General features: G+C 37.0%; 1 protein-coding gene across 1 annotated transcript in view; it reads left to right on the forward strand.

The window, feature by feature from the left end:
* The window catches only part of CUNH8orf34 (chromosome unknown C8orf34 homolog), a 368384-nt gene that overhangs the window by 110729 nt on the left and 244748 nt on the right, over positions 1-12907 (forward strand). Inside the window, 1 exon segment of the mRNA XM_003797270.1 lies at positions 1235-1263. Coding sequence (XP_003797318.1) covers positions 1235-1263 — 29 coding nt within the window.

Consider the following 12907-nt stretch of genomic DNA (forward strand, 5'->3'; position numbering starts at 1 on the left):
TAATGCCCAGGAGTAAGAGCTGTCTGATCGTCTGTCTTCACAATAGCCACAATTCCACAATTCCATGAGTGGTATTGTATAATCACAGGCACTTGTATAATCACAGGTATAGCCTGCAGCCCCTGCAGTGAGAGTCAGGGCCATAGTGTACTCTGAGAACTGCCTGCTGCCCTCCCTCTGTGGGCTCGGCCTGCATTTTTGGTTTGTTTGTTTGTTTTTGAGACACAGTCTCAACCTCCAATTCTTGGGCTCAAGATATTCTCCTGTATCAGTCTCCAGAGTAGCTTAAACTACAGGCGCCCTCCACAATGCCTGGCTGGGTTTTCTAGTTTTTCTATTTTTAGTAGAGACTGGTCTTGCTCTTGCTCAGGCTGGTCTTGAACTCCTGAGCTCTAGTGATCCTCCTGCTTTGGCTTACCAGAGTCCTAGGATTACAGGCTTCAGGTGCCCCTTCTGAGCAGGGCTGGCAGAGTGAGGTGAGTGGGTGGAAGGGGGAAAGAGAGAGCAGAAGATTAGAGCTGAGGGAGGGACAATGCCAAGATCTAAGACTTAAGGTTTTTATACTGCTGACTTAGAATAATTCTATAGGATTGATAAAGACAGAAATTAGACTGATGTGCAATGAGGAATCTCTGCATGGGAAGAGAGGAAGTTGTGCCAAGGAGCCATTTAAGCCCTGGCTCAGAAGCTGTCAATCTGAAGGACTGTGGGACAAAGTCCTTAAGTGCTCTAGTCTATTTCTTTATCCACAGAATAAAGAAATTGAAGTAAGTGATCTTTAAGCACCATTCTGCCTTAATATTCCATCATTGTGGGACTCTAAATCAAATGTTAAAAAGGAGCAACAGGCTAAGTTAACCTTGATCATCACCATAAAGTAAAGACAATATCTCTCCAATTGTCTTTGCAAGATTGCTCTGCCTTTAACAATGTTCAAGAAATATGGTGTTTTCTTGTATCATATTATGTAAGTTATTTTATTTTATTTTATTTTTTGGTTTTCATTGCATCATTTTTATTGTTTCGTTGTTAGTGGCTATCATCGTTGACTTAAATTCCTAATTTGTTCTTATTGGTTTAAAAAAAAAGTACCATGTTATTTTGAGGCACTAACTAAAAACCAGAATAAGAAATGCAATAACTTTACAAATAGAACTTTTGGCTTTGTTTTTAAAATTAGGTTACTAAAGATTGCTTCTAAAACTTTTTAATAATTTTTTTCTTTAAATTCTAGGTATTGCAATTTCAGATGAGCTCGATAAGGTAAGTTGAACTATATAACTAATGAAAAAAATATGTAGCGCTTATGTGTTAATCCACTGTCAATAGTTCAGAAATTTCCAAAACATAAAAATATTCAAATATGATTTATTTGGTGCCAATATTTATTAATTTATTTTTAGACAGAGTCTCACTCTGTTGCCCTGGGTAGAGTGCCATGACATCACATCACAGGTGACAGCAAAGTTAAATTCTTAGGCTCAAGTGATCCTCTTGCCTCAGCCTCCTGAGAGTGCAAGATGAGAGCTGAGGGAGGGACAATACTAAGATCTAAGACTTAAACTCTTCACATTGCTGATTTAGAATAATTCTGGAGGAATGATAAAGACAGAAATTAGACTGATGTGGTAAGACAGAAATTAGATTCAAGTGATCCTCTTGCCTCAGCCTCTTGAGTAGTTGGAACTACAGGATCCTGCCACAATGACCCCCTGGTTTTTCTATTTTTAGTAGAGATAGTGTCTCACACTTGCTCAGGCTGCTCTGGAACTCCTGAGCTCAAGCGATCCAACCATCTCAGCCTCTCAGAGTGCTAGGATTACATTTATGAACTACCATGCCCAGCCTGGTGACAACATTTTAAAACTTTTAAAATTTTGTGCTTAGATCCTTTTATGAAAGTTATTGCATTAAATGTATGTCACTACTTTTTAAAGTGCCTTTAGAATCTGGGTAGAGGAAACAGAATCATTGTAGTCAATTATTGTACTAAAGAATAAAAACTAATGTTATAGTATGCAAATTATTTGATTCTGTCTTTATTTAAATGATGATGATGATGATGATGATGATATGGAAGACACTTGTGATTTTCTACCGTTTCTGTTTGGAAACCTTACTCAAGAAACATGTTTTGTTTGTTTTAGTATTCCAGTATGGCAAAAGAATATGATGGTGCTCTCTGGACTGGGGTGATAGTAATAAAGGTGGTGAGAAGTGGTCTGATTAGGAATATCGTTTAATGGGAGTGTCAGTGGACCTGGCTACTGGTTGGATGTGGGGAGCTGTAGAAGAAAGACATTAGTCAATGACGATTCCTGAGTTTGGGAGATGAGCAGATAGGACAGCTGCCTTGCCATTTACCAAAATTGAAAAAAACTAACAAACAAGAAAAAAAAAACAAAGGAAAAAGCAAACTTGTCAGGTTGAGATAGTATCAAGAGTTCTCTTTTGGGTTCTTTATTTTGAGTTGTCTATTAAAATGTTTAGATGAGTTACTGCTCCGGGGAGAGACTTGATTCAGAGTTATACATTTAGAAGTCAGTGAGGAAAAAGTTCTCAATATTTTGGTCTCAGAACCACTTTAAACTCCTAAAAATAAGAGCAAACTCAAAAGAGTTTTGATTTATGTAGATTATATCTATTCATATTAGATTCTTTTATTGATATTATGTTGATATTAGATATATAAGTATGTGAGAAATTAAAACTGAGAAAATGTTATGTTTATTCATTTTAAAATAACAGTGATAAAATCATTACATTAGCATAAGTGACACTTTTATAAAAATTATTTTCTAAAACTAAGTATTAGTAAATACATTGTTTTTGATTTTTGAAAATCTCTTTATTGTCTGGTTTTATGGAAACTGCTGCATTTTTATTTCTTCTGCATTCAATCTGTTACAATGTATCGTTTTTGCTGAGAAAATCCTCCAATGTGTAGCTGGAAGGGGAAAAGCACCTGGAAATAGCCATCATCAGTATTTGGTGAACATGGGTCCAGATAGCTTTCTGGACAGAAAAAATACTGAAATTTGGCTTGGTGGCTAGGAACATATCCAGAAAGAAAATTATAGAAAGTATTGTATAGGTAAAATAAGAAATCCCATATCTGAAATTTGGGGGACCAGAAATGGTTTGGATTTCAGATTTCAGATTTTTTTTATTGTGTTCTGGAATATTTTCACATACACAAGGAGATACCTTGGGGATGGGTCCCAAGTATAAGCGTGAAATTAATTTGTATACACCTCATATACATGACCTGAAGGTAATTTTTATTCAATATTTTTAGTAATTTTGTGCATGAAACCATATTTTGACTGGGTTTTGTCTGTGACCTGTCATATGAGGTTGGGTGTGAAACTTTCCACTTACGGCATCATGTTGGTGCTCAAAAAATTCTGGATTTTGGAACATTTTAGATTTCAAATTTTCAGGTAAGGGATATTAACCTGTACAACTAATAGGATCATATGTTAATAAATCCTGACATTACATATTAATAAACTATTATATAATGTATTATTTTTACATAAAGTTAGTATTCTACTGTGAATAGGAATATACTTTTTAGATTTTGTACCATAAAAATGGATTTCTGACTCGCTAAAAAATTAATAAAATTTATCACTATATATTTAAATGTGAATTCTCTTTAATAAACCATCACAATATTTTAAAGTTATTTTAATCTCTCTCTGTGCTATCCATGCAGACCTCCCTGTTGACCTCACAGCAGCAGGTGCTTGAGTGACAGTGTGGTCTCTTGGCTTTGTCCTGCCTTTCTAGTCCTATCTGTGTTTCTTACTGTCTCGCCCCAGCTGGTCGTCTTCTTATGCCATGACCTTCCCTACAATTTGCAGAAGTTTAATAATCCATTTTCTTGTAGTTATGGCCCATGTTCATTTAAAGTACAAAGATATAGTCATCACCATTTCTAGGCTCATTTGCTCCCTCCAGTGTATTCTGCAAAAGCCTGGTTGGCCGAGACGTAAATTAGGTTGTATGGGATCATTACCCTGCTTGGCTCCCGTCCTTTCCTTTTTTTGTGCTCTCACTTGCAGTGGCATTGGTATCCACACACCTTTTTTGGTGAGCTAAAGAACTTGAATTCTTCTTTGAACTGAAGTGCATTTAGCCCTCACTGGATACATGATGGATGCCCTGACACTTGGTTAAATATTATCCTTAGGACACAGCCTCCCCCTTACACCCTATGTCTTTCCAGTGCTAGCTCAGGGGAGTGTCCATTTAACTGAATTACATGACACTGTGATTTTCATTTACTTGCCTATTATTTCTAGGGTTTTTTTTTTTTTTTTGGTCAGAGGTTGTTTGTTTTGAGGTCTTTCTGTTGTCCGGACTAGAGTGTAGTGACATCATCATAGCTCACTGCAACCTCAAGATCCAGGGCTCAAGTTGGCCTCCTCTCTTAGCCTCCTGAATAGCTGGAACTGCCAGGATAAATTTTGTTTTTTTGTTTTTTGGTTTTTTTTGTAGAGGCAGGGTCTCATTTTTGCTCGGGCTGGTCTTGAACTCTTGAGCTCAAGCAGTCCCCCCTCCAGAGAGCTAGCTAGGATTATAGTTGTGAGTAAGCCACTGTATTTGGTCATATTTTGAAGACTTAATGGAAATTGATAAAATTTATTGCATGCTTATTAGTTTTGATTTTTACTGAGGAAGATGCCAGTATATTTTAGAGAAAAAATATATAGCTCAGTGCAAAAAATTGACCTCACTCTCACATCTAATTTTTAAATGTGCCAGAAGAATTACGGGCTTCCCGAGCCATAGCCACCATCCTTTACTTGTCTGGAGAGCACCCTTGGATGAGCAGGACAGCCTGTCCCATAGCGCCCTCTGGTGATCACGGAGCTCACAGTTCCGAATTTTCCTTAGTAAGAAAAAGTCTGTCTCAGGCAGCTAGCTACTAAAAAACAGCCAATTAGAATGGTTTACAGTTTGCGTTCGCCTGGTCTTTAACGTAATAATAAAAATAAACATAGCTCTTCCTTTTACTTTGCTCTTAACAATTTTCAGAGTTCACTGAAGATATCTTTTTCTTAACTTTTATAAAAGACAGATGTTTAACTGTCAGATTTGATTCCAGTCATAATTTCATTGAGATGATTTTGTCTATGGCCTTTAAACTTACTTTATGAATTCAGAGAATGGTGATAAGAATTATTATTTCTATTAAATAAATTATAATTTTCTATTAAAAAATTATTGGAATAAAGAAATAAAGCAAAACAGAGAATAACGTTACTGTAAGGCTTTATTTTTATTGTAAGAACTCTATCAATTCCTTATTCATTAGTCTTTTCCTTTCCCTTCTATAGCCAGGATATTGGTTTTCTCTTGCTGCTGTAAGAAATGAAAACAACACAAAGTTATTATCTTAGGGCACTGTGGTGTAGAAGTTGAGCATCCATCTCCCTGAGACAAATATAATCAAGGTGGCATCTGGGCTGTCCTCCTTCCATTCTAGGGGGAGTCTGTTTTCTTGTCCTTTCCAGTTTCTAGAGGCTTCTACCCTGCATTCCTTACTTAGTACATGGGGTCCTTGTCACATTTTTAAAACCAACAGTGTCTTATCTCCCTCTAACTTTAGTCAGGAATGGCTCTCTCTTATTATGGAATTCCATTAAATTGGGGCCACCTGGCTTAATCTAAATAATTTCTTCATCTCAAGATCTTTAGCCTTAATTACAAAAAGCCCTTTTTCTCATGTAAGGTAAACATAGTCACTGGTTTTGGAGATAAATACATGAACATCTTTGGAAAGCCACAGCCACTATCCCAGTTCATATGGGAATACATTTCCTGTGTGGACATAATTCTTTAGGCTCCTGTGATTGCAACTCATCTTCAAAAGGCCACATAGTAGATATGGTTGGCGCCTGCCCAGCTTCCCTTGGCCAGCTTCTCTTTTTTTCCTTTCTCTTCTCAACTGCTGTGAGAGCTAGGCACCTGTGAGCTCACCCTTTTCCTGAGGTAAACCATCCTAACCACAGGTGCCAGGGTTCATTCTCAGCCAAAGACTGATTGAAATAAGACTCCAGGATGTCAGATGTCATTCACCTTCCAGAGTTCTTGATGGGAGTGGGCTATGAGTAGCGTTAAGCTGAAGTCCTGGCTTTGCCCAGCTTCTCCTAGCTCTCTTATTCTTTTATAGGCTTCACTTGAGAGAACCCCTCAATAGATCACTTTCTCAGCCTCTGGTTCTAGGAAGACCTACTTAAGACATGCCACCAGAGGAATCTTCTTAAAGCAGAATTCTGCTCAAAACATTTTCTGGACTCTTTGCTACCTACCAAGTTAAGTCTAAATTTCTATGACTATAAATTAACAGTTTCCATTTTGTGGCTCACATCTCTGTGTTATGCTTCATTTCCTTCTTATATTCTATTCAGATTCTGCACTACCCTCAGCAAGCAACAGGGTAAGGCAGCCTATTGGCTGATCCGCTTTTAATACTATAGTACTTCTAGGTCATATTTTTATTGACTGCCACATTTTTGTTCATATCATTCTCCCACTCTTCACCTGTTCTCCATCCTTCAAGCCCAGCCTTCCTAGTTAGCTCTGTAGAAAGTGATCTCACATCCAGTGATCTCTGAGAGATCACAGTGTCTACATCACCAGTGACACTTCTTATCTCATATTATGGGTATTTGTTTTCACTGCTTAGAGAAGTAGCCTAGTATTCTGAAAAAATTCACAAAACTGCCTTGGATGGAATCTTGGCTCTTGGGATTTCCTAGCTGTGGGGATTTCAGGAAGTTATTTATAGATGCTGAGCTTTAGTTTCCTTCTCTATAAAATGTAAGTGGTTTTAATAACTATTACAGATAATATTAATTAATTTCCTACCAAAAAATAATTTTAGGTAGGTAGCAAAATTATCCACATTATAAAATTATATGTCCATTAAAGAGTTAATGTCCAGAATAAATAACTTATACAACTCAACAACAACAACAAAAAAAACTCAGTTAAAAATTGGGCATAGGACTTGAATACTTATTTCTCCAAAAATTGTACACAGATGACCAGCAAGCATATAAAAGATGTTCCACATCACTAATTAGAGAAATACAGATCAAAACCACAGTGAGATACATCTAGTACTCATTAGATAGTAGAATGACTACTGTCAAAACAGAAAATGGCAAGTGTTAGTGAGGACCCTTGTGCATTTTTGGTGAAAAGATAAAATGATTCAGCCACTATAGAAAACAGTATAGCAGTTCCTCAAAAGATTAAAAATAAATTTACCATATGCTGTAGTCTGAATTTTTGTGTCCCTCCAAAATTTATGTTGAAAATTTATGTTAATCTGTCTCTGCAATGGTGGTAGAAGTGGGGCCTTTATGAGGTAATCAGGTCATCAGGGCTCTGCCCTCAGGAAGGGAAATAGTGCCCCTGTAAAAGTGCTTGAAGGAGTCTGTTTGGTGCTTCTGTTACCCATCTATCATGTGAAGATGCAGCAAGAAGGCACCACTTGGAAGTAGAATACATGTCCTTATCAGACACAGAATGAACTGGCACCATGATGCAGACTTCATGACCTTTAGAATTGTGAGAAATAAATTTCTATTATTTCTGAATTCCCTAGTCTAAGGTATTCTGTCATAGTAGCAGGAATGGACTAAACAATTCCATCTCTAAGTATATATCCAAAAGAATTGAAAGCAGGGGCTGTATAAGATATGTACATACCCATGTTCACATCAGCATTATTCAACATAGCCAAGAGATGAAAGCAATTCAAGTGCTCATTGACAGACAGACTGCAATACAATAATAGTGGGGGATTTTATGACCCACTCATTAAGAGATCATCTAGATAAAAAAAAAAAAAAAAACTCAGCAAAGAAACATTAGAATTAAATTACAGACCAAATGGACCTAATTGACCTAACACATATTTACATAACATTCTATTCAACAACTGCAAAATATACATTCTTTTTAAAAACACATGAAATATTCTCTGGGATAGACCATATGTTAGGCCACAAAACAAGTCTTTGTTGATTTTTAAAAAATCTAAATCATAACAAGTATCTTCTCAGACTGCATTGTAATAAAACTAGAAATTGGTACTCGTGGGAACTCTGAAAGCTCTCCAACTATGTGGAAATTAAACAGCATATAATAAAACTAGAAATTGGTACTAGTGGGAACTCTGGAAACTTTACAACCATGTGGAAATTAAACAGCATATTCCTGAATGACCATTGTGTCAATGAAGAAATATTGATAGAAATCAAAAAAGTTTCTCAAAACAAATGAAAATGGAAACACAATATACCAAAACCAGAGGGATACAGAAAAACCAGTGCAAGGAAAGAAATTTTAGCATTTAATGCCCACATTAAAAACTAGAAAGATTACAAACTAACAGCATAACAATGCACCTGAAAAACAAGAACAAACCAAACCAAAAATTGTCCTAAGAAAAGAAATAAATAAAGATCAGAGTGGAACTAAATAAAATAGAGACTAAAGAAACAGGACATTTAAAAAATGGCAGAATAGAGGCATCCTGTCAGCATATCACTCTCAAGGAAAGAAGTGAAAATTGGAGGCAGCTTCTCAACAGGAACATTGTGAAATCACAGAGAAGTAACTCAGTATACTTAGTGTGGAAAAAAGAAAGCTAATGGGGTGATAAGTAAATTTGATAAGATCAAAGTATGTGCAGGGAAGAACAGGAGGATAGAGCACTGGGGTGCTGTACTCACCCCCCAGGCACTGTGCTAAGTTGTGAGACGGCCCCCTCCATCAGCACAGGCCTCCCTCTGGATAGAGAATCCTGCCTGGAGTCTGTGAGCCACACAAAAGGCACAGTGGAGACAGGGCAGCAGCTAAAGCCATCCTGAGCTCTTGGGTGCACAGCGCCAGACTGATGCAGGACTCAGCTTTGTGGTAGAGGCTTTCATATCACCTTTACCAGGGTGGGAGTGAATTGAAGGCTCCCCTGAGCCATAGGTGTGACAGGAAGTCAAGTGTCCCTTTCCTATAGCACAATGAGATCTGAGCATAGGAATTGACTGGGGTCCTGAAAGCGCTAATGTGGGAGGCTATGGATAACTTTTGGCAGGTTCTGGTGGAGGCAGAGAGAGCTTCACATACCCTTGACAACAAGATCCAATCTCTACCTGTGTGGCATGGCATCTGTGCAGTCCTCAAAGCACACAGAATAGCCTCTCACTTGCTCACTCTGGACTTTGACCTCTGAGTCCCAAATGCCTCCTGTCTACTCAGCCCTAACCCCACCCTCCAGGTTGGATCAGCTTCACTACCTGCATAGCCTTGCTTCTGGCTCTGTGGCCCTGGTCAGAAGCCCTACTTCTGGGTCCTTCTCACTCTTGAATCTAGGGCTCTCATACTGGAGATCGATGCCCCACCTCTGTGCCTTCAGAGTTCTTGGCAGGCTCAGGAGACTATTCCTTAGATTCCAATCCTACATGTAGATCTCAAGACCCCACCCCAGAGTTTTCAGCACTGTTGAAGGTGACAGAATAGTTTGACAGCCCTGTGCCCTGCCAGGGACATCCCAGCCTCAAGCTACCAGTAAAATGGGACCGGTTCAAGCAAACCACTATGTCCTGGGAACCCATGACCACTGCCTACATAGCCTCACCCAGCTGTTACTGTTACTTCTGCAGGGAGATCCCAAGCAAAGCAATGTTTACAATACCAGCCTCAGTGAAGAGTGTCTCACCTAGCTCTCATCTTGAACATCTTACAACTATCTGGTGAACCTCTGAAACCCAATACAAATAGCATTCAGCCAGGATTGAACAGAGGCAATTACAGGCAAGGAAAACAAAAATCAGAATAGTTGTGTTACAGGCTTCTAGGGCACACCCATGTCAACATTCTAGAGCAGGAATAAAAAATGCCATTGAGGGACCTGCCCTTCTTCTAACTAAGTAAGAGAGCTCCCAGATGCCCTGGAAACCTATATTAGCCCTGAGTCAAGAAAAGAGGTTTCACATGAGAAAAAAAACAGCGAAAAAACCCCAGCAACATGAAAAATCAAAACATATCAATACCACCAAGGGATCACAATGAAACTACAGTAGTGAACTCCAACTATAAGGAAATTGTTGAAATGACAGAAATGGAATTCAGAATAAGGATAGCAAATAAAATGAATGGAATTGAAGAGACAGTCAAAAACTGACAAAAAGAAGCCAAAAAAAAATTTCAGGAACTCAATGAAAAAGTCACTAAAAAGCTAGACAATATAGGGAAGCATATAATAGAACCTAAATAAATGAAAGGGAACTTTAGAGAATTTCAAAACATGACAGAAAGCCTCTGCAACAGACTAAACCAAGGAGAAAAAAAAATATCAGAGCTTGAAGACAAGGCTCTCAAAATAACACAGTCATTTAAAGAAGCAGAGAAAAAAACAAACAAAAAAATAGAGCAATCACTTAGATATGGGACTAAGTGAAGTGTAATATCATACTAATTACAGGTATTCCTGAGGGAGAAGAAGAAAGAGCTGAAAGCATGGAAAATCTATTCAAGGGCATTATTAAGGAAAAATTCCCTGGTGTTTCCAGAGATCCAGACATCCAGATATAAGATCATCATTGAACACTAAAAGATTCATAGCAAGTAGGACATCTCTAAGACACATAGTAATTAACCTGGCTAAAGTAAAAATGAAAGAGAAAATTCTGAAGTTGATAGACGTGAGCAACAACTGACCTACAAGGGAAAACCCATCTCATCAAACTAACAGAAAACTTCTCAGTGGAAACCTTCAGAAGAGATTGGGGCCCCATGTTCAATCTTCTTAAACAGAACAATTGCCACCCCAAAAGTTTGTGTCCTGCAAAACCAAGTTTCACGGTCGATGAAGAAATTAAGTCTTTCTCATACAAGCAAATACTGAGGGAGTATGTCATGACCAGACCTTCCCAGTAGGAAACACAAAGAATTGCATTATACACCAATCAGTACAATAGATACTCACCAGTGTAAAATCACCCAAAATAGCTAACAGTTACAACTCCTATAAAAGAATAGGGCATCAGGGAAAACAAAGTAATGCGATGCTACCTGATATGATAAACAGAACAATATCTCACATATCAATTCTATCTCTTAGCATTAACAGTTTAAGTGTGCTACTCAGAAGACATAGACTGGCTGTATCTGTTGTCTCCAGTAAATACATCCAAGAACAAGGACACACACAGGATCAAAGCAAAAAGTTAGCAGAAAATATTCCACACAAATGGAAACTAAAAGAAAGTATATATAGCCATTCTCATATCAAACAAGATTAACTTTAAAACAACAATGGTAAACAAGGTTTATATAATGGTAAAGAGAACAATTCAATAAGAATACGTAACAATCAACAGTATTTTACATATATAGCTCTAAGATATATAAAACAAATCCTACTAGAGCTAAGCAAGAAAATAAATACTAGCATTGTCTTTCCAGGGACTTCAATACACTACTATCAGAGCTGGACATATTATCAAAGTAGAAAACAAATAAACACTGGATGTAAATGGGGCACTAGAACAAATGGACCTAACAGACATTTGCAGAACATTCTATCCCCAAACTACTGAATATACATACATTTTTCTTATCACCATATGGGACATTTTGCAAGATTGATCATGTTTTAGGCCACAAAATATATCTTAACAAATTTTAAAAATCAAAATCATACCATGTATCTTTTAAAGCATAGTGTATTAAAACTTAAAATTATTCTAAGATAAATGCTTAATTTTACACAAAGTCATGGAAATTAAACAACTTTCTCCTGAATAATACTTGGGTGAATCATGAAATAAATGTGAAATCTGAAGATTCCATGAATTTAATGACAAAGGGTACACTAGCTATCAAAACTTATTGAACTCAGCAAAAGCATCTCTAAGGGGAAAATTTATAGCCCTAAATGCTCACATGCAAAAATCAGAAAGAATACAGATTAACAACCTAATGTCACATCTCAAGGAACTAGAAAAGAAAGAACAAACCAAAGCAAAGCCAACAGAAGAAAACAAATAACAAAAGTCAGACCAGAACTAAATGAAATGAAAGAAAAAATACAAAAGATGAGTGAAGCAAGAAGTTTCTTCTTTGAATAGATAAACAAAATTGATAGACCTCTTGCTAGTTTAACAAGAAGTAGAAGACAGAGAACCCAAAGAAGCTCAATCAGAAGTGAAAAAGAAGATATTCAACTGATAGTGCAAAAATACGAAACATCATCCATGAATATATGAAAATCTCTATACACATAAAATAGAAAATGTAGCAGAAATGGATAAATCCCTGGAAACACAACCTTCCAAGATGCAGGAAGAAATAGAACTCCTGTACAGACCAATAATAAGCAGTGATGTTGAAGCAGTAATAAAAAGTCTTTTAGAAAAACACCCAAACAAAAACAAAAATTAAAAAACCCAGACCATAAGGACTCATAGCTAAATTCTGCCATACCTCCAAAGAACAACTGGCACCAATACTGCAAAAATTATTCTATATCATTGAGAAGGAGAGACTCCTCCTCAGCTAATTCTATGAAGTCAGTTTTACCTTGATATCAAAGCCAGGAATGGTCAAAACAAAAAGAAAACTACAGACCAATATCCCTTATGAATATAGATACAAAAACTTTAATAAAATTTTAGCAAACAGAATAAACCAACAAAAATAATCCATTTTGACCAAAGGGGCTACTTCCTGAGGTTGCACAGATAGTTTGGTATATGTAAATCAATAAGTGTAAGCCACCACATAAACAGCAACACTATCAAAGACCATATGGTCATCTCAATAGAATCAGAAAAAAGAGTTTGAGAAAATCCAGCACTCTTTCTTTCTTTCTTTTTTTTTT

The sequence above is a fragment of the Otolemur garnettii genome, unplaced genomic scaffold (assembly GCF_000181295.1).
Source record: "Otolemur garnettii isolate 467f Iridium unplaced genomic scaffold, OtoGar3 scaffold00113, whole genome shotgun sequence".
In the NCBI taxonomy this organism is placed as follows: Eukaryota; Metazoa; Chordata; class Mammalia; order Primates; family Galagidae; genus Otolemur; species Otolemur garnettii.